Source organism: Elephas maximus, chromosome 16 (genome assembly GCF_024166365.1).
Source record: "Elephas maximus indicus isolate mEleMax1 chromosome 16, mEleMax1 primary haplotype, whole genome shotgun sequence".
Lineage (NCBI taxonomy): Eukaryota > Metazoa > Chordata > Mammalia > Proboscidea > Elephantidae > Elephas > Elephas maximus.
In genome coordinates this window covers 66,855,365-66,876,539 of record NC_064834.1, presented here as the reverse complement: position 1 = coordinate 66,876,539, position 21,175 = coordinate 66,855,365, and the positions used below count along the sequence as shown (strand labels likewise).

The 21,175-nt window shown below is 48.4% G+C and overlaps 1 protein-coding gene across 7 annotated transcripts in view; it reads left to right on the top strand.

The window, feature by feature from the left end:
• The window catches only part of GFRA1 (GDNF family receptor alpha 1), a 239,131-nt gene that overhangs the window by 164,637 nt on the left and 53,319 nt on the right, over positions 1–21,175 (top strand). For all 7 annotated transcript variants that reach the window (XM_049854962.1, XM_049854963.1, XM_049854964.1 and 4 more), the window contains one exon: positions 1,649–1,985. In XM_049854962.1, coding sequence (XP_049710919.1) covers positions 1,649–1,985 — 337 coding nt within the window. The remainder of the gene's footprint in view (positions 1–1,648; positions 1,986–21,175) is intronic.

Genomic DNA, 21,175 nt, shown 5'->3' with positions numbered 1-21,175 from the left:
CCCATGTGTGTCAAAGTAGAACTGTGCTCCATAGGGTTTTCAATGGCTGATTTCTCAGAAGTAGATCACCAAGTCTTTCTTTCAAGGCTCTGCAGGGTGGAATCGAGCCTCCAAACTTTCACTTAGCAGCCGAGCACATTAACCGCACTACCCAGGGAAGTCAATTCTCTAGCCTCCTGTGGTTTCCCGAATGCCTTCCTGGCTTCCGTCTAGAGGGAGCACATAAACAGAATGAAAGGGAGTCACGGAATCCGTGGAGGGGCTGAGGCCAAGCAGGAACTTGCTGGGCTGGCTAGTCCAGCTGTGTGTTGCTTGTCTACCATCTCCTCCGAATCACTGCTACGTGGAATTATCCATCTTCCATGGACTACTTTATAAGTTGGCTCTGGGAAGTCTTCTCTATCACTTCCCTCTCTGTAGAAACATCTGTGTTCTGGGGATGGAGCTCACTTTTCTTCTGCCCAATCTTCTTTTCACTTGGCCACTGGGCTTGCCCCTGGCCAAAAAGAAAAAAAAAAACAACTCATTGCCATGAAGTCAGTTCTAACTCATGATGACCCCATGTGTTACAAAGTAGAACTGTTCCATAGAGCTTTCTTGGCTATGATCTTTGTGGAAGCAGTTTGCTAGGCTCTTCTTCCGTGGCACCACTGGGTGGGTTTGAACCTCCAACGTTTAGGTTAGCAGCTGATTACAAACCTCCTGCACCACCCAGGCACCTGTTGCCCTGACCAGCCTGTTCAAGCACCCTAGTGGGCTTTGCCTCCACAATGGCTCTCTCTCCAGAGTGCACAGTGGGCAGTCCAGCAGTGGATGGCACTGCTTCTCTGATGGTCTGAGTACAAAGGAGCTGGGCCAAAGGCAGTATATGTTTTGTGAGTCCTAAAGCCTGTGGTTTGTAAACTCATGGAAATGCTATCCAAAACACTAGCTGAATTTTTCTAATCTGAGACTTAAGTACTTGTTGAGACCTCATTCTGTACGTGGTGAGTTACATGGTAATTGAGGTTTGCGAATTTTTTCTAATTCTGGTTTCGTTCCAATGGTCTGTGAGTTTGAACTTAAATACAGCTTCCTTGTAGTTGCTTCTTCCTGTTTAGAGAGCCTGGCATAATATTTTGTCTTCTGGGCTCGAATAACTGTGTAATTACTCTGTAATCATATAGTAATTAGCATGTACTATATGCATTTATTACATAATTATATTCCTGGAGGATTGCATGGCAATTATACTTGCATTCAGCATATCATTTTATATACTGTATAATGAACAAGTATATAATTTGTTGCTGCTTCCTGTTATTCTAATTTCAGTTTACAAACCAGGAGCTGGAAACTTAGTCTCCTATTGCCTTGTCTGCGCATAGCCGGGCAGGTGCCTGAGGTCCTTTTTCTGCACTCAGTACCTCCTAATTACACATCCCAGAGAATATGAGCCACCTGCTGTGGCCCTGGACTCCCAGCACTGTTAATGCATTCTGCTTGCCATGAACTCATTAGTTATTAGGTTTGAAACATGGAGGTGAGTTGATTAGAGCACCCAGCATTGTGAGGTAAATGGCAAGATCTCAATGTGAACAGAGTACGTGTGAGCTGCCTGGAGTCTGAGCACCGTGATCATGGCTGCTGCCTTTCTCTTGTTTTGCAGTGGAGCACATACCCAAGGGGAACAACTGCCTAGATGCTGCCAAGGCCTGCAACCTCGACGACACATGCAAGAAGTACAGGTCTGCGTATATCACCCCCTGCACCACCAGCATGTCCAATGAAGTCTGCAACCGACGCAAGTGCCACAAGGCCCTCCGGCAGTTCTTCGACAAGGTTCCCGCCAAGCACAGTTACGGGATGCTCTTCTGTTCCTGCCGGGACATCGCCTGCACCGAGCGCAGGCGGCAGACCATCGTGCCTGTGTGCTCCTATGAAGAGCGGGAGAAGCCCAACTGTTTGCATTTGCAGGACTCCTGCAAGACGAATTACATCTGCAGGTAAGCAAGCGCCCGGCAGCAGGGTGATTAATGAGGTGGCCTGGAGAACCTCGGTGGCTGTCGCAGTTGCCAAGCGCTCGTTTTCTGTATTTGTACCTGGGTGGAGGCTGGAGGTGGAGGGAAATTGGTTTTAAAGGACTGGCAAAAATACTGACCTCTGCCTGTGACACATGGTTGTTCAGAAGTGGTTCAGGCTTTCATGCTGAGGAAGCTTCTGTCTTTAATACGTGATGCTCCATGAGCGGTGCTGGGATGCAGTCAAATACGACTGCATTTAGTGAGCACAGAGAGTCACCTGTGGGTGAGGTGATCGTGAAGGCTTGTGCTCACTTCTCAAGCCCTGAGTGGCTCCCAGGGGTTCCGAGGAGCAAAGTACAATTAGGAGGGGAGTTGACTGGAGCTATGGAGGTTCTTGGCCTTTGGAGTTCAGAAACTGGAAGAGACCACCGAGAGAGACTGAATGGTATCCAGCCCTAGAGAGGAGAACTTTGAGAATGCCTGATTCTGTTCTGAGTCATGTAGCCATCTACCCAGCTAGGAAGAGTGGGTACCTCCTACTCAGCCATGCTTCGAGATAATTCCGCGTCCATCAGAAATCCTGCTGAGCCTTGAATGTGTTTTTAGAACATTGACTTCCATTTCCTTTGGGGCCATTTATTGGTTTATTTTAATGTAGTCCATGAATACATTCTCAGTGTAAAAACAAAATTAAGCAATGTGGAATGCTCCCTTCACTCCTCTCACCTCCAGCCTTCAGGTGATCACAGTTAACAGTTGATGTGTGCCCTTCCAGAACTTAGGCTTGAATGCAGCTGGTAAGCAGAGACTTGCCACCTCTGGAGACTGAGGCTGCTCCGGGGCCTCATTTAGAAGAGCAGGCTGGATCCTGGGTTGGAAATTCAGAAGGGGCATCATTTTGGACAACACCTATACTTTGTCCCCAGGGATCAAAGCCAGGAGCCTTCCAAATGGACATCTCTGACAAAATGCTATGCACTCAGTAAACCTTAGACAGACGGACAAGCAAAGGAAGAGTCTCCTCCAGGGACTCTTCCTCACTTCCAAGCCTCTGGTCCATTGTTGCCCTCTTAGCTGCAGACTAAGGCCAGGGATGGCTGTGCTAGAAGGGTCCAGAGGAAGAAGCAGGGCTCTGCCATAGCCAGTGGCCTGGGGCAGACAGTCAATCAGGGTGTCCAAGGAAGCCCCTGCTGAAGAGTTGACTGAGGAGCTGGACCCAGGGGAGAAGCTGTAGGAGTCTCACTCAGGGTTCAGTCATGTGAGGGGCAGAGAGTTCTGCATCCTCCTCAGAAGGCTCCTGGATCTGAAACCCAGATCCCTGGGTCCTTTTAGCCTTCAGGGATTCATCTTCCTGCTGAAGGACTGGGGTTCCAGGGTGTTACACGGCTTAAGGCAGGGCCACCCCTCGTCACCTGTACATTCAAATGTCATCCTGCTTACTGATGGGTCCAGGCCAGAAGACCTGGGCTTTTGGTCCTGCCTTGAGTTGAGAAGCTATAGGGGAGGAAATAGAGTCATAGATGATCCTTCCTTCATTGAGCAAGGGGTGGGAGAGGTCCCGCTGGTGGAACCTTTTCCTTCTCTCCTCACAAGCTTCCGCTTACATGCGGGGTCCAGAGAAGGTGTGTTACCTCCCCTACACAGGCTGAAAGGCCACCCTTAGTGGTTAGTTAGCATTACCTGGCCTGCTCCTCAAAAAACAGAATCCTTAGAGGGTTGGTATGAATTATAAATCAGATTATTTTTGTGCTAAGCTATAGGGGAAAGTAACTGGGAGTTTGGGAACTTCGGGATACTCTGGGAGGTGGCAGGAGGAGCCTGCAGATAACAGGATGGTTTGGATGCTATTTGAGGGCCCAGACAGACCTTGTAGGAGGGACATTTGTGCTGACATACTCCCACTAGCAGAAAGTAGACTCAGTTGATGGAGCAGCAAGACAGACCTTGCCTAATAGAGTAACTGATTTTGCCTGATCATACCAAGGTCCAGGTGTCGTGGACAAGAGCCCCCTTGCAGTAAGGTGAAGGCAGGAAGGAAGATTTGTACTGCTGTCACATTTCTGCATCTGGGTAGAACTCAGGGGCTGTTTGGGAACCTGGGTCTTAAACCAGCCAAGGTGCTGAACCACGTGAGTTTTGGCTCCGCGTGATCGATGGGTTTTCCACCCTGTCTTGACTCTTTCCTGGGAAGGTGAATCAGTGACTTGCCCTGCTGTTGCCCCGCTGTTAAGTTCTTTAGCCCAAATGTCTTTCCAGAACCTGGACTTACTGCTCGTGATCAACCCCTCCCCATCAGATAGAGTAAACGTAATTTTAGCTGATAGGTTGGCTAGCAGTGTTTTCTTTCATCAGATTGTATTAATCGCATCTTTAATTTTCAGCTTTTGATTCCATTCCTGCCCAGTCCATCTTGGTGAGGCGGCTGTTGTCACTAATGCCCAAGCAGCAGCTGGTAGGAGTTGGAGACGGAGGTTTCTGCACGTTTCCTGTTGCTCTAACCTTTACCCCCTTCAGAGGGAGACCCCACCTGACATGATGACTTAAGGCCTAATTTGAATGTCCCCAAAGGGAAGGGTTGGCAAGAGGGAAATTTGCTTCCTAAAAACCGTGTTCTTTGAAAGCGCACACTTTCAAATGCTCCATTTCCATCTCAACGTCAGTGAATGTCAGAGAGCTGCTCCAGCTCAGTAAAACTTCCCAGCACTTAAAGTTTTCCAGCTCAACTAGTGGCATACAGGTTTGCTTCCCCAGGGCCCCATGTGCCTCTGTGCAAAACCTGCCTCTCTCCCTCCTTGTCCCTTTAAACAGCTTGAAAATCTTCTTTAGCTTTTCCTTTTGACTCTGTTTTCCTATTCCTTCTCCCTTTTAGGGAAGCTGACAAGTACCTGTACTCTTGGGGTGCTTGGGGAGAGGCAATAGGCTTGACTGTCGGGCCTCCAAGCTTGTCTACAGAAAATGCGGAGGTGTTATTAGGAGGGTGTGATGGAATTTCAAAGCCTCAGGTCCTTTCCCTGAAGCATGGAGTCTCCCATGCCAGTTTTCCTCTGCTTGCTTTCCTTAGCGTCTGGAAATATGTCAGGACTGGGTTTGGCTGTAATGAAAGAAAATACCTTTATTCCTGATGCAAATTGTTATATATACATAATTTAAACTTACACCTTACCTCCTTTCCCCCAAAATTCTGACATCCAGAATTAGCTCATTACTCGAGCACTGGCTTCAAAAACGGAACACCAAATCCATTGCCGTTGAGTTGATTCTGACTCTTGAAAACCTTATGTGTTACAGAGTAGAACTCTTCCCGTAGGGTTTTCGTGGCTGTAATCTTTACAGAAGCAGATTGCCAGGCCTTTCAGCTGTGGTACCACCGTGGTATCACTGAGCAGGTATGACTGCCAACCTTTAGGCTAGTAGTCAAGCACAAACTATTTTCATCACCCAGGGACCTGAGCACTGGTTCAAGGTGCCACAAATACATTCATATTCCATTTATATTTCTAATTAATCACCAGATTTACACAGTGGCTGCGACAGTGGGCTCAAACATAACAGTGATTGTGAGGATGGCTCAGGACCAGGCAGTGTTTCGTTCTATTGTACATAGGGTTGCTATGAGTTGGAACTGGCTCTACAGCACCTAACAACACAACAAATTAATCACCCAGGCACCTCAGCTTCTCTTAATTAACAGGAGGTTAGGTCTATCATCTTCCTTTTGAGCATGCTTCCTCCTCTATTTGTCTAAGAATCACAGAGGAATACTCCAAAGCCCACTAGGCTTCTAATGCCGAGCAAAGGGAGAGCTTGAGGCTACCGAGCAGCCCATCTACCTTGTTGTTTTCGCTGCTGCCGCACGGTGTCGCTGTTGAACACAGCCCTAAGGCTGCTTCGTGGTTCAGTGGCTGTGCCCTTCTCGGCCATTTGGGCACCGGATTAACAACTCTTAGTGCACATTCATGTATGGTATGCAACCACTGTTGCCCAAAGCATGGCATTTTGCCAGGAGGGTTGGGTCTTAAAGAGTTCCAATCAGAGCCAGCCCTCTGCCTTGAACACCAGTAACCTAGACTCTCCCTTCCTTTCACTACATTCCTAGGTGGAATTGAGCGCTGCTTTTGCATTCTTTGGAAACCCTGGTGGTGTAGTGGTTAAGTGCTACGGCTGCTAACCAAAGGGTCAGCAGTTTGAATCCACCAGGTGCTCCTTGGAAACTCTATGGGGGCAGTTCTACTCTGTCCTATAGGGTTGCTATGAGTCGGAATCGACTCGATGGCACTGGGTTTGGTTTTTCGGTTTTGTTTGCATTCTTTCTTACCAGCAGTGCTTGTTCGAGGCTATTTCAATCCTTTTAGAAAGGTTCTGATAATGCTGACCCTGAAAGGGGAAGGAATCAGGCCCATAGTGTCAATAGTGGTGGCTTTGATGAAGTCACAGATCGCCTGGCTCTACCTTTCCCAGAGGAGCCGTAGTAGTTAAATGCTCAGCTGATAATTGAAAGATTGGCAGTTCAAACCCAACCAGCAGCTCCACGGGAGAAAGATCTGGCAGTCAGCTTCCATAAAGATTACAGCCTTCTAAACCCAATGGGGCAGTTCTACCCTGTCCTACGGGGTCACTGTGAGTTGGAATCAATTTGATGGCAACGGGTAACTTTCCCAGGGGTCAAGGATATGATAGTTGTACTGTGGAGACTTGGGGGACTCTTGGCAGAACCACAAAGATCCTTCATACAGAAGAACACCATATGTAATTTTCAAGATTCATTCCCAGCTAGCCATTTCCGCTCTGAGGATGACCCTGTTATATTTAGAGGAAATAGATTGTTGTTAATGTGTTAACTGGGGCCATTGGGAAACCTGTCTACAAAACCACGCAGAATATTACTGCACTGGTAACTTCCTTGGTCTGACAGTGTTAGTACACCTTGAAAACGTGGGAAATATGTCTCATTTGCCTGGAGTCAGACCCCATTCCCACAGTAAACTGCTGATCTTAGAGATCAAGGCCATCCTCCCCCTCATGGCCTAAGTTCCTGAGTAGAAAGCTGGATTCTGTATCACTGTATCCAAGCTTGTCTTGACGTGTGGCAAGCACAGGAGAAAATGGCTCCAAGGATAATTAATGCCTCAGAAGAGATGGGTAGATTAATTTGGCACTTAATTTTATTTTACACTGATTCATTCACAAATGGAAATCAGCAATTAGACAATGCAAACTTTTGAACCATGGAAAGAAAGGTTCGGGGATATGAGAAAATACAAGTAAAATATTTTCCAGTTCATTTGAGCAGTTTTCATTTCAAATGATTACATGGGTGTCTTTAGCAATGCATTCAGAGTGCCAAGCGGCTCGTTTTAATGTGCCCCACCTGTGTGAGCCGCCTGCCACCTTTTCTCTGTGTTGGAAGCTGCGTGTGTGTGCCAGAGATTCAACACCACCCTCAAGAGCGAGGGTGTCCGTGGACATCTGCTGTGGCCCTCTTTTGATTCTACCTAGGGGCATAAGCATTCTTCTTGTTGGACCCTCTGTCCCCAGCCTGTGCCTCTTGACATGTGGCCAGGCAGCCCCAGCTAAGCAGTGTCAGAGCTGGTGTCTCTCTGCTCACGGGGTAACTTGAGCTGTGGACCAGGCGGGAGCCAGCTACAACACGCTCCATCTTGTCGTCATGTATCTCCCCTTATCTCTCCTCTGGTGGAGGTGGTGTAAAGCCATTTGTCTGTTCCTGCTGGAGCCTGCTGCTAAAAAACGCCTGTCTAGGTTTACTCCGAGGACCCTTCTCTCAGTTGGCCCCTCCCGATGTCTGCCCAAGCTCAGATTTTTGGCTTCCTTTTTCTTGTACCTTCCTTCACCTGCCCACATCCTCACCAAAATCACTTTTTCTACTCTTGGCCCTGAGACAGAATGAGGGACTCCCTTTCTTCCACATTTGTATATTCTGTGGGTTATTGGATCCATGTAGACAGGTGGAGTCTTGACATCAGAACTTCCTTTTCAACCTTTGAGCGTGAAAGGAATGGGATGAGTCTGTCCAGAAGGCCCTAACAGAGAGCCCCAGGTTTCTCGGGGCGGAGGGGAGTGTCATAGTGGAGAGTCATAAGAGCCATTTTAGGGTCAGATCTTGGTGGCTGAGAAGCAGGAAAAGTCAAGCAGAAGGAAGGAAGCTCAGTTTGGGGGGATGTAGTGCTGGGGTGGGAAGTAGGGACCTGGGGGCCAAAAAAAACCAAAACCAGATCAGTTGCTTTCAAGTCAGTTCCGTCTCACGGTGGCCCCATGGGTGTCTGAGTAGTACTGTGCTCAATAGGGTTTGCAATTGCTGATTTTTTGGAAGTAGATCACCAGACCTTTCTTCCAAGGTGCCTCTAGATGGACTTGAACCACCAATTTTCTGGTTAATAGTTCAATGCATTAACCATTTTCACCACCCAGGGCAAAACGATTCATCGACAACCATCCTAGTGTCAGAGGGAAAAAATCGGTGTGATTTAAAGGCAAGACAAGACGTTGGAGACCTTGAGTCCATGCTGCAGCGTGTGGATGTTACCCATCAAAGGTCCCTGAGAGCGGAGAGGAGTGATTGGCTGGGCTTTATAGACGGCTCCCAGGTGTTGGTGCAGAGGGAGGTTTGCAGAGGGCAAGGCTGGTGGCCAAGAGCCAGTTAGGAGGTTCTGGAAGCAGAGTAGATGAGAAGTGATGAGGCCAGTGAGCAGTGAAAGCTGGACGGGAAGTTAGAAACTTGATAGATGCCGGGGAAGGAAGGAATGACTCCCAAATGCTGGGAATAGACAAGATAATGTGGGGACTGGGCAGATGATAGTCTCCATAGCCAGAATGGGGAATAGAGGAAAGAGGGGCAGAATTGTCACTTGAGTTGGAGGCAGGGCAAGAAGAAAATGAATTACTTTGTCCATGCTGCCTTTGAAGGGTGTGTTCACCTGACTCTTTGGATCCATGCTAGAAATTTCCTAGGGCTAAAGCGGGGGAGGGGTCTATTGACTCATGTGGCTGGGGAGGGAGGGGTACTGGGGACAGCCAAAATGGAGGCTTTGCGATCCGCATCCTCGCCGCCCTGCTGCTCTCTGATTGTCTGCTTCTTTCTCTAGTACAATCTACCAGTGAACACAGCCACCTCCTGTCACCTCAGGATCACAAAGAGACTCTTCCCCACTGAAACCTGCTGAAAAATCCCAGGCAAGGACTTCGTTGGCCTTGCTTGGGTCAGTTACCCAGCCCTGGACCAGTCTCTGAGGCCAAGGGATAGTCTCAAGCTGGGTCGGCAGAGTCTGTTAGTGGAAGGCCGTGGAAAACAAGGTCCAGACCTCCGTGCACTCAGCGCACTGCATGTGGAAGTATGGTACAGGCAGGCCATCAAGGCAAAGGCACAGTCCTTTCAAAGGCCCTCACAGCCCTTCACGAACTACCCTACCCAGTTACCTGCCTGCCTCGTACCTGGCCCCCTACCTCCGCTTACTCTGCTCCAGCCACATGGGTGTCCTTGCTGGTCCTGGAATGAGCAGGCCTTTACCCTGTCTGTTCTCTCTGCCAGGATCACTCTCACCCTAGATACTTCCCTGGAGAGCTCCCTCACCTCCAAGTCTTGCTGAAATCTCATCTGGAGGAGGCTTGCCATAGCCACCCCATTTAATACTGTCAGTTTCCACACACTCAGTCCCACTTAGCCTGCTTTCACTTTTATTCTTTTCAAAGCACTTTTCACCTTCCAACAGCTTATATGATTTACTTATTTTGATTGTTGTTTTCCTTTTTTCTTTGCTAGAATGAGAGTTCCATAGAGTTGGGGACCTTTGTCGCTTTTTTCTCTGATGTGTCCCAAGTGCCTAAAGCTGTGTCTGGCCAATATGATGTACTTAGTACTAAATATATGCTGAATGAGTGCACGACTAAACAAGTGTAAACCATGACCAGATCTTGGAGAAGGGGCTGGGCTAGAGGAGAGGGCAAGGTTTTAGAATCATCAGCATAGAGGTGGTGGCTGAAGATGGAAGAGAGGATTTATTCCCCAGCAGAAGTCTGGTGGCATAGTGGTTAAGTGCTATGGCTGCTAACCAAGAGGTTGGCAGTTCGAATCCAGCTGGCACTCCTTGGAAACTCTTATTGGGCAGCTCTACCCTGTCCTATAGAGTCACTATGAGTCAGAATCAACTCAACAGCAGTGGGTCTGGTTTTGGTTTTTTGGGAAGTGGATGGAAGAAGAATAGGCCAAACACTGCACCTTGTGGACACCAAGCTTATGGCAAAGGTGGTGGAAGAGGCCTTAGAGAAAGGGAGGCAGTTGGAGAGTGGAGAACAAGCGAAGACCTCAGCAAAGCCCAGGGGACACAGTCTGAGGGAGGAAAGGGCAGTGGTCATCAGCGTTGATCATTCAGAGGGTGGGAAAGGAGAACCCAGAGTGACGCTGACGTAGCACATTGGCAAGTCATCCCTACCTCCTCCATCCATCTATCCGTCCAGCTGGTCTGCACTTACTGTGCCAGGAATAAAGCCCTGGTTTCTCCGCTCCGGTGCAGAGAGGAAAGCACATATGCCCGTTACAACACGGTGTGACAGTCTGTGATCAGGAAGGTACTCACTGCAATGGGAGAACAGAGCTGAGAATAGCCAGCTCAGCCTCAAGGGTCAGCAGAGCGTCCTGCAGAAGGTGGCACCTGAGCTGCGGCTGGAAGGGCAAGTGGCAGGGAAGAGAGTACCTCAGTAGTAATGCACAAAGGCTAGGGCAGTGGGTTTGCGGAAGACATGGGAGGACAACCCATTTACTGCATGTTGATGGTGAGCAGCACTGGGCTACCCATCTCCCAAAGGTGACCTCTCATCAGCCCAGCCACCCTGCAGGGAGCAAACCAGTGGGCTGACTAGCCTGGGGATACCTCAGTTCCCAAGTGGAGCAGTGGAAACCAGTTCGATCTTGCTAACCCCAAAACCTGGCTCCTGTCACTGTTACCAAATGTGAGCGTCTCTCATGACAAGAATATAATGTTCTTACTCTGTTCAGCCTTACCGCCTCTAGTTCCAGATGGCCAGAACGACAGTCCTGACTGCTTCTGAATCCAGATGCACTTTGTGGTGCAGTAACTAACACAGCATCGGCTGTAAAGAGAGTTTTCACAGGGAGTCAGAACATAATGTTCGCCAGAGCCTCTTAGCATCGTTAAAAAAAAAAAAAAAAAGCTACTCAGGTAATACATGGTCATTAGGTTCTTACTTTATCTAATTTCTTTTTGAGCATTCATTGCTTATTATACAGTGATTTCTCAGTGACAGCTTACTGATTTCAAAAGAGTCATTTCTACAAATAGGAGAAAAATCCTCCCAGACCACGCTTTTTTTTTATTAACTCAATCACTCACTCACGGCACATTTATCGCGCTCAGCCTGCTTGACCCCAAGGGTGCCAGGATGTGTACATCGTGTGCCCCTCTCCCGGGAGCTCAAGCTAGCTGGTTTGGATTCCTCAACTGCCCGCTGGCCCGTCATTGGAAGGCAGAGTCCTCCACCCTCACCTACCCCAAGGCAGTGGGTATCAGAGACCTGGCTGCAGGATAGATGAATTCTTTGCTGTCACAGAGTGACAACCAGCTCTAAATAATCCTTGGTATTGTCACCAGGTTGGGGCTATCCAGGTGTTTTGCCTTTCTGCCTCCTTTCTGCCCTGTGGCCATTTCATTAATCATTAGGAAAAACCTCAAATGTGTGGATTGCATCTTGAGATATTCCTGCTAAAAGGGGCAGTGGGGGAAAGACCTTGGACTCATTCCTGGAAGTGGAGGTGTGGGGGATTTGAAAGGGGCCTCTGAGTTCCTAATACCCAAGACTGTCTTATCTAAGGCATCGGGTAGCTGAGAGAGACCCCAGTGGATCCTCACTGCTGTTCTGGACAGCCCGGGCCTCTTCAGAAGGGGCCCTTCTTGCCCAACGACTGTTCAGTTCACGTCCTAAGAAGCATGAGGTTCATGGACATAGAAACTAGCTGCCACCCTCAAGCCCATACTGAGACCCAACCGGATAGATTTCACTCTCTGTTTTTCATTCCAAGGGAAAGGGATGCTTCCATTTCGGGTAGCTCTACTTCCAAATGTGTTTCATCCTCAGAACAAGGAATGAGAAGAAAAAGAATGGGGAGAAAGGAAACCCCAGCATTCGTGGGAGCTACCCTCATCCAGGCCAGCAGCCTGCAGGGTCTAAGGGCAACCCCATGATGGCCAGCATGCTGTTGCCCCCTGGTTCTCCCCCCCTGCCACCCCCCACACACCCCAGGAGACAGGATGTCTTTTTCTGTTCCTGCCATGGTTTGCAGTTGACGTAAGCCTGTGACCCAGAGAAGTCCTGTATTTGTGGGGGAACCTGCGCTGGGTTGCCGGGTACATGTCATGTATTCAAGGAAGGAATAATGTCTCGTGTTTAATTAGCGCCTGCTGACTTAAGGAGAGGCTCGAGGAGGATAGGACAGGCCTGGACACCGTGGATACCAGGGCACCTGCCTGTGCCACAGCCAATTGGCCAGAATGGGCCCTTCTTACCCTGCTGGCCTGGCCTTGGAAACTGGCTCTGACCCTTCTCCTCTGTGGCTTCCAGTTCAGACTCACTTCTGCCTGCCCCTCCCTGCCGCTCAGGCCAGCGGGGCTTGGAGTCCTGCCCCACCCAAGGAGACCAGACTCTCCTCTTCCCCCAACATTACACTGTGGTAGGCACCCTCCAGTCAGGCTTGCATTTACATTTCTACCGAACATCTCCAACTCAGTGAATGGGAAACAGCTCTGTAATTTCCAAATGCAATTAATTATGCAGAAAATTTTGCATCCAAGAAAAACAAGAATTTAAAAAGAACCATCAATGTGAAAAGTACCGCCCCAAGTGAATGTTTTGGGATTTGCCTTTTTTCCCTTCCTTAGTTGCTGTCAATGTAAGGTTTGTGATCGAGGCAGACAGACCTGAGCTCACATCCTGGTTCTGCTAGCTCTAAGACATAGGCAGCCTGAGGCCTCAGTTTCCACATCTGTAAAATGCAGGCAGTGACCCCATCTTCACAGGTCTAGTTTGAGGATTAAATCTGCAAGTGTGCACCAGAGCACCAGGAAATGCTCCATAAAGGTTTCCCACATCATGGGTTGAATTATGTTCCCCAAAAATGTGTATCAACTTGCTTAGGCCATGACTCTCAGCATTCTGTGGTTGTCCTCCATTTTGTGATTGTAATTTTATATTAAAGAGGTTGAGGTTGGGATTGTAGCATCCTTCCTAGGTCACATGCCTGATCCAATGTAAAGGGAGTTGCCCTGGGGTGTGGCCTGCACCACCTTTCATTTCTTAAGAGATAAAAGAAAAGGGAAGCAAGTAGAGAGTTGGGGACCTCATACCACGAAGAAAGCAGCACCAGGAGCAGAGTGCATCCTTTGGACCTGGCGTCCCTGTGCCTGAGAAACTCCTAGACCAGGGGAAGATTGAGTACAAGGACCTTCCTCCAGAGCCGACAGAGAGAGAAAGCCTTCCCCTGGAGCTGACACCCTGAAGTTGGACTTCCAGCCTACTAGACTATGAGAAAATAAATTTCTCTTGTTAAAGCCATCCACTTGTGGTATTTCTGTTATAGCAGCACTAGATGACTAAGATACCCACTCTCCCTCACTTTTCCCAGATTCTATTGAAGAGGACATAGAGAGCTTAAGATTGCAGATGTAACATTTCCCCCAGTAGTAGACAAAGAGATCGTTAAAGTGGGATTTCTCTGTGTATGCTGGGGGTGCAGATTCTAACTGCTTACACTTTTACGCACCCACAGCATTGAGCAGAATGTGGAAATGCCAGCACCATCATGTGAGGCTGCATTGCTAAGCTTTGCACGTCACCATCTTTCCAGTCTTTGAAGCATAAGGGAAAACTGAGGGAGGGGGCAGGGGACAAAGCACAGAGGTGTCTAGAGCGTGTGTCATCTCAAGAACATTCCTGTCCAGAAGATGCAGTTGTTGACACAGAGACACGCAGTAAGAGGTGAGCGGAGCTGGCCATGAGACTGCCGGGCGTGGGATGGTGAGATTCATCATTGTTCAAACTGAATAGGGTGTGGGGGGACCACGTGCTGCTTCCGTGACCTGGGGTGACCATGAACAAGGGGTTTTTAGAGGTGCTTGCGTGACTCAGTGATAGAAGGATTCCTTCAAAGGGCAGCCACTGAGTCAGTGCAACTGAGTCCACACCTCCCTCTCTTCTGGATGGTTCTCTGTTGTGAATCATCAGATCATCTGTTAGGAAGCACGCCACAACCGGGGGCTGAGTGCCTCCTTGTGCAGGGTGCAGGAGCTGAGAGCCCGGAGAGAGGGGCACCATGGCAGGAGTTTCAGGATGATGGTGGGGGTGATGAGGGTGATGATGAGGAGAGCAACATTTATTTGACATTTAATGTGTGCCAAGGACTATGCTGAGTACTTTACAACACCTCCAATGAGGGCTACTGTTGTCCCTCCCCATTTCACAGATGAGGTGAGATCTTGAGCAATTTGAGCAAAGCGATCCAAGTCATGCAGCTGGCCTTCGAACCCTGAGGGTCTGTGGGAGCTGTGTTCCTGTCAGCTGTGCTCCCCATTTCCTGTACAAAGTGTGTATCTCTCGTAAACACCCACATAATTTTCCAAAGGCTCTTGTGTGTGGAATTGGATATTGGAGGTGATTTTGTTTTTACTTTTTATTTATTTATTCATTTTAAAATATATATATGTATTTTAAATAAGAGACTTTTGAATCTTGTCATGATAGGGCTAAAGTGCCCCTCACCAAACATGTTTCATTTTCCCATTCAAACAACAGTTCTCAGACTGTTCAGCTTCGGGACTCTTTTATACTCTTAAAAATTACCAAGGCTCCCAAAAGGCTTTTGTTTATGTGGGTTGAACCTATCAATACTTACCTTATTAGAAAGCAAAGCTGAAGAAATATTTGTAAATTTATTATTTAAAAAGTAATAACATTAAGCCCATTACATGTTACCATAAGTAACAGAACATATTTTTATTTAAAAAAGAAATACACTTTCCTAAACAGAAAAATATAGTGAGACACGTAGCATTGTTTTACGTGTTCACAAATCTATTTCTGCTTGGCTGAAAGACGGCTGGATTCTTATATATTGGCTTCTGTATTCAATCTTTTGTGGTATCTCATGTCATGTAGCCCCTGGAAAAACTCCACGGTACTCTCATGAGAGAATGCAAGTGAAAGGGTAAATAAGGTCTTAGTATTATTATGAAGGAGCCCTGGTGGTGCAGTGACTAAGCACTCAGCTTGCTAACTGAAAGGTTGGCGGTTGGAACCCACCCAGCTTCTCAGTCTGTGAGTGAAAAATCTGGCGATCTGCTCCTGTAAAGATCACAGCCAAGATAACAGTATGGGCAGTTCTACTCTGTTACATGGGGTCACTGAGTCACAATTGACTCAACAGCACACAACCATAGCTTGGTGAGATGGGATTCTTTCTCCCCAAATCTCCAGTCTAAGAAGTTTAAGGCTATTTGACGAACTCTTCAGTAGGAATTCCAACTACTGGATGCCCACAGGAATCTCGAACGTGTAGCTTTCTGGCATTTCCGATTCTAAGGATAAGCCCAGGCCAGAAGTCACTAAATCCTTTAGTTTATGCCATGACAAATCATCACAGAGGAGGAGGAACAGAGAGGGTTACCCCTGAGATGGCCCACATCAAGTGCATCCCCCTGCCCAGCATTCCATGGGGCCACGGGTTTACCTGTGACATTTCCCAAGCCCTTAGCCAAGAGGAGTGCTCCATCAAGTCTTTCTGGACACAGACGGCTTTTACAGATCGGCTCAAAGCTCTGCCCCACTGAGCTGGATATGGCATTGAAATCCTTTGGAGTGTTGGTAAGAAGTGTCTGTGAAGGCACTGTCTGTCAGGGCATCTCAGAGCAAGGAGCCAAGCTGTGGGAATGACCATGTTCCAGACTGCCATGCCGCCCTGCTGTGAAGGAGAGGTGGATGGTAGAGGCTCAGCAATTCTCCCATTACCTGAGCCCATTGCCATGAAAATAGTTTTGAGCTTGCGGACCCCCTAAAAGGCTCTCTGAGACTGCCAGTGTCCCTGGCCCTCACTTTGAGAACCGCTGCACTAGAAGGACCAGCATAACTTTCAGCTAGAAGACGGGTGTGCACTGCATTCCTATGGGCCCCTTGAACCAGGACTGTCTGGATGGCACCTGGCTGTGCCCTCCTGGTTTAGCTCCAGCAGGTCAAGGATCCTGAGGCTGTGGGAGGACTTTGGAGCCTGGCGCCGGACCGTCTATGTGGCAGTGGGAGCAGCATATTTTCTCTAGCAAAGGATCCTGACACTGCCCTCCTGGAAAACCTTTCTGTGGAAAGAGACAAAAGCAAAGGGGAAACACTTCTTCCACGGTCGATAATTTCAGGATGAAACATTTTTACCTACAGGTAAGGGATATGGCTTGAGATATGGTGTGCTTTTTTCTTAGCAAACTAGCTGGTGATTTTGCCATTGCTGGTAGTGGGCTCATACAGTGATTCAGCGGAACTGAAGAGCCCAGTGCTTTGCTGGGCTAGGATTTGCAGAAATGAGTGGTGCCTGCATTCTCTGGGCCTAAAGGGGACATGGAATTATCTTCATGGGTGCAGCTCTGGCCTAGGGCATCGCTCTGGGGCAATGATTCTCAACCGTAGCCTGAATCAAGACCAATTTCTAATTCATGAAGTCTGAGCATCTTCATTTTCAGAGTGTTCCTGGGTATTATGGATTGAATTGTGCCCTCCAAAAAGATATGTTGAAGTCTAACCCCCCTGTTTAGTCATCTGGTGCTGCTGTAACAAAAATACCCCAAGTGGGTGGCTTTAACAAAGAGAAGTTTATTCTCTCACAGTCCAGTAGGCTAGAAGTCCGAATTCAGGGCACCAGCTCCAGGGGAAGGCTTTCTCTTTCTGTTGGCTTGAAGGAAGGTCCTTGTGATGCATCAGTCTTCCCTTGGCCTGGGAGCATCTCAGCCAGGAACCGCAGGTCCAAAGGACGCGATCTACTCCTGGCACTTTCTTGGTGGAATAAGGTCCCCATGTCACTCGGCTTGCTTCTCTCTTTTATATCTCAAAAGAGATTGGCTTAAGACGCTACCTAATCTTGTAGACCTCGTCAATATAACTGCCGCTAATCCATCTTATCAATCATAGTGATGGGATTTACAACACAAAGGGAAATCACATAAAATGGTGGACAATCACATAGAATGGTAGACAATCACACAATACTGAGAATCATGGCCCAGCTAAGTTGACATACTTTGGGGGGGACATGATACCCCCAGTATGTGTGAATGTGATCTTATTTGGAAACACAGTTTTTGAAAACGTTGTCAGTCAACAGGGGGTCATATTGGAGTATGATGCATCCTAATCCAACCTGAGTGGTGTTCTTATAAAAGAGAAGAGACACCGAGACAGACACGGGGAAGATGACTCTGTGAGTTACGCTGCAGCTGCAAACCAAGGAATACCTGGGGCTACAAGAAGCCAGGAAAGACAAGCATCTCCCCCTAGAGCCTTCAGAGAGAATATAGCCCTGCCAAAACCTAATTCAGACCACTACCCCCAGAACTGTGAGACAGTACGTTTCTGTCCTTATAAGCCACCCAGTTTGTGCTACTTGTTATGACAGCACTAGGAAACCAGGGGTTTGAACCAGTTCATTCTGGTTGAACCCCTGCTGAGAATTTGCATCTCTAACCAGTTCCAAGGCCATGCTGATGTTGCTGGTTAGGGACCCACCCTGAGACCAATTAGTAGAGCAGTGGTTCTCAAAATTTATTATACCTAAGAGTCACCTGGGAATCTTGGTAAAATGTATTCAGTATGTCTGGAGGTGGAAATGCAAAATCTGAACTGGTTGAAGCCTTGTAGGAAACTCAGACCCCAGGGAATGCCGTTGCGGGTCTGGGCCCACTGCCTTAGGGAATGCTGACCAGGTGAGCTAGGTTGGTGCGCCTTACCTGCTCTCTGAGGGGCCTGCAGAGCTGAGGGTGGGCAGGAGTAGACAGCCAGATCGACACTGCACAGGCACGGAAAGGATAGCACACCGCCATGGCTAGGAGTAGGGCGCCTGCCCAGGTGGGGAGAGGGCGATGTGCAGGATGGGAAGCCAGTGCCATGGACCAGGGACGATGCTGGAAGTTTGTGCTGCACTAAAGCTAGGCTCTATTTGGAGCAGAGTGGGTAGTCACTGGGCAGGGCTCTAATGCCTGGGTGATAACACCTCAGAAACTAGGGACAGAGACATGGGTCGTGGGTATCTGTTTAGTTATTGTCCTGGCAGGCCCCAGTGTGAGCCAGGACCTTGCCCTCCATGCACAGGAGGACGTTGACAACCAGCTGTCTGTGACTGAGCTTAGCCTGAGAAAGAATCCATTTGGCTGAGTTATGCCTGAAAATGTAAAGCAAAATAGATGGCTTTAAGGGAATTGCCTGAAAAGAAATCCTCCTTCCAAAATGACTTTCAGAGCAACCTTCGACCTGGGGGATCCAAAGGAGAGCTGACGTTTTTTTGCTATGCTGTTCTTGCCACTTTGTCCCTGTGCACATGTCCCAGGTTGTCAAGGGGGAAGGTGGGATGGGCAGTGTTTAGAGTCAGTGCCTACAGTGGGGCTGTCGTCCAGATTGCTCACACAAACACATACATGTACTTGAGAATCAAAAGCACTATGCATGCTCTCATGAGCCAAGGTCACCATGTACCTTATGCACCTTGACCTGCCTATACAAGAGCATGGTGCTGTCACATTCCTCAGTTCACTGCTGGGTCAGAGGAGCAGGCAGGTGGTAGGAGGGGGTGACCATGCACACAGCCCGGGGAGGGGGTGACCACGGACACAGCCCAGGGAGGGAGTGACTACATACACAGCCCAGGGAGGGGGTGACCACAGACACAGCCCAGGAAGGGGGTGACCACATACACAGCCCAGGGAGGGGGTGACCATGGACACAACCCAGGGAGGGGTAACCAGATACACAACCCAGGGAGAGGGTGTGACCAGGTACACAGCCTGGGAAGAGGGTGACCACGTACACAGCCCGGGGAGGGGGTGACCAGGTACACAGCCCAAGGAAGGAGTGACCACAGACACAGCCTGGGGAGGGGGTGACCACGCACGCAGGCTGGGGAGAGGGTGGCCAAGCACGCAGGCTGGGGAGAGGGTGACCACGCACGCAGGCTGGGGAGAGGGTGACCACTGACACAGCCCAGGGAGGGAGTAACCACGCACGCAGCCTGCGGAGGGGGTGGCCACTCACAAAGCTTGGGGAAGGAGGTGATCAGAGAAAGGAAGGCCTAGGCCAAGATGACTTCTCCACAACACCGTGAGTGGAATTGCATTTGAGCCATACTGAACAGTAGCAACAGATACTATATTTTTATGTTTTTAAATGGCAAGCACTGTTAAACAAAAATACGTGGACTAATTCTGTCATTACACCTTATCGGGCGTAGTAAAGGTCACTCAAATCCACCTAAATCGGATTTCCACTTCTCCAGAACACAGTTCACATCAAAATTATTGCCAAGTCCAAGGACTAAATGTAAAAGGTTGAACTTTAATTCTTCTTCCAGCACCGTGGGGATGAATACGAGCTTGGGAATCCGAGGGCTTGCTTTCAAAACCCGACTCTCTTACCAGCTTTTTAGGCTGGTTATTCCCTTTCTGGGGCCTTAGCGTCCTCGTTTGTAAAATAAGTCTAACCTGGCTCATCAGGTTATCGTGGGTCAAATCACACAGGCCTGCAGAGCATTTGCACGGTGACCGGCACTAAGTGAACACAGTTGCTGTTGTTAGCACTGTTTCTGGAGCAGTTAGGCTCGGGCTGCTATTTAGCCTCATCTGGTACCTGTTACAGGAAACCCTGGTGGCATAGTGGTTAAGTGCTACGGCTGCTAACCAAAGGGCTGGCAGTTTGAATCCTCCAGGCGCTCCTTGGAAACTCTACAGGGCAGTTCTACTCTGTCCTATAGGGTCACTATGAGTCGGAATCAACTCAACGGCGCTGGATTTGGTTGGTTTTTGATGCCTGTTACATTGCTGAACCTGTACCGTCAAGATGACTGATGAGTGTTGATCTGCAGGTGTGTGGAGCCATGGTGCACGGCACTTAGATTCATCCATTCATTCATACACTGAACAAATATTTACTCAACAGCTACTGTCTGCTGGGCATAGTTCTAGGCACACACATTCTCATGGAGGCAGACTGTACTATAGATTATAGCATACTAAAGAGGCACAGGTGGTGCAGTGGTTAAGCGCCTTACTGCTAACCAAAAGGTCATGTTTTCTCCAGCCACTCTGCCAGGAGAATAGACCCGACAATCTGCTTCTGTAAAAATTACAGCCTGGGTTACCCTATGGGGCAGTTCCACTCTGTCCTATAGGGACGCTGTGAGTCATAACTGTCTCCATGGCAATGGGATAGTATGTTACGTTAGTATATTATGTTAGATGCTGTCTTAGTTATCTAGTGCTGCTATAACAGGAATATCACAAGTGGGTGCCTTTAACAAACAGAAATTTATTTTCTCACAGTTTAGGAAGCTAGAAGTCTGAATTCAGAGCACCGGCTCTAGGGGAAAGATTTCTCTCTCTGTTGGCTCTGGAGGAAGGTCCCTGTCTCTTCAACTTCTGCTTCCTGCTTCCTTGGAGATCTCCATTTGTCTTGGCATCTGTTTTACCCCTGTCTCTTTTGCTTGCTTGTTTAATCTCCTTTATATCTCAAAAGTCTCAGAAGAGATTGACTCAAAACACACCTTACACTGATCCAGTCCATTAACATAACAAAGACAGCCCATTCCCAAATGGGATTGTAACCACAGGCATAAAGGTTAGGATTTACAACACATATTTCTGGGGGATATAGTTCAATCCTTAACAGTTTCCATCTAGTAGATTCCACCTCATGGCAACCGATGTGTACAGAGTAGAACTGGTCCACAGGGTTTTCACGGCTATGACCTTTCAGGAGCAGATCGCCAGGCCAGTGGCATCACTCAGGGTGTATGGGGGTTGCAGACTGGGTGACACTGTCAGAAGGGGTGATGCCAAAATGACTGTCTATAAAATTTTCGTGCAGTGTTTCAGCAGAAATGTATTTTTTTGATAAAAATATCCGTGAAG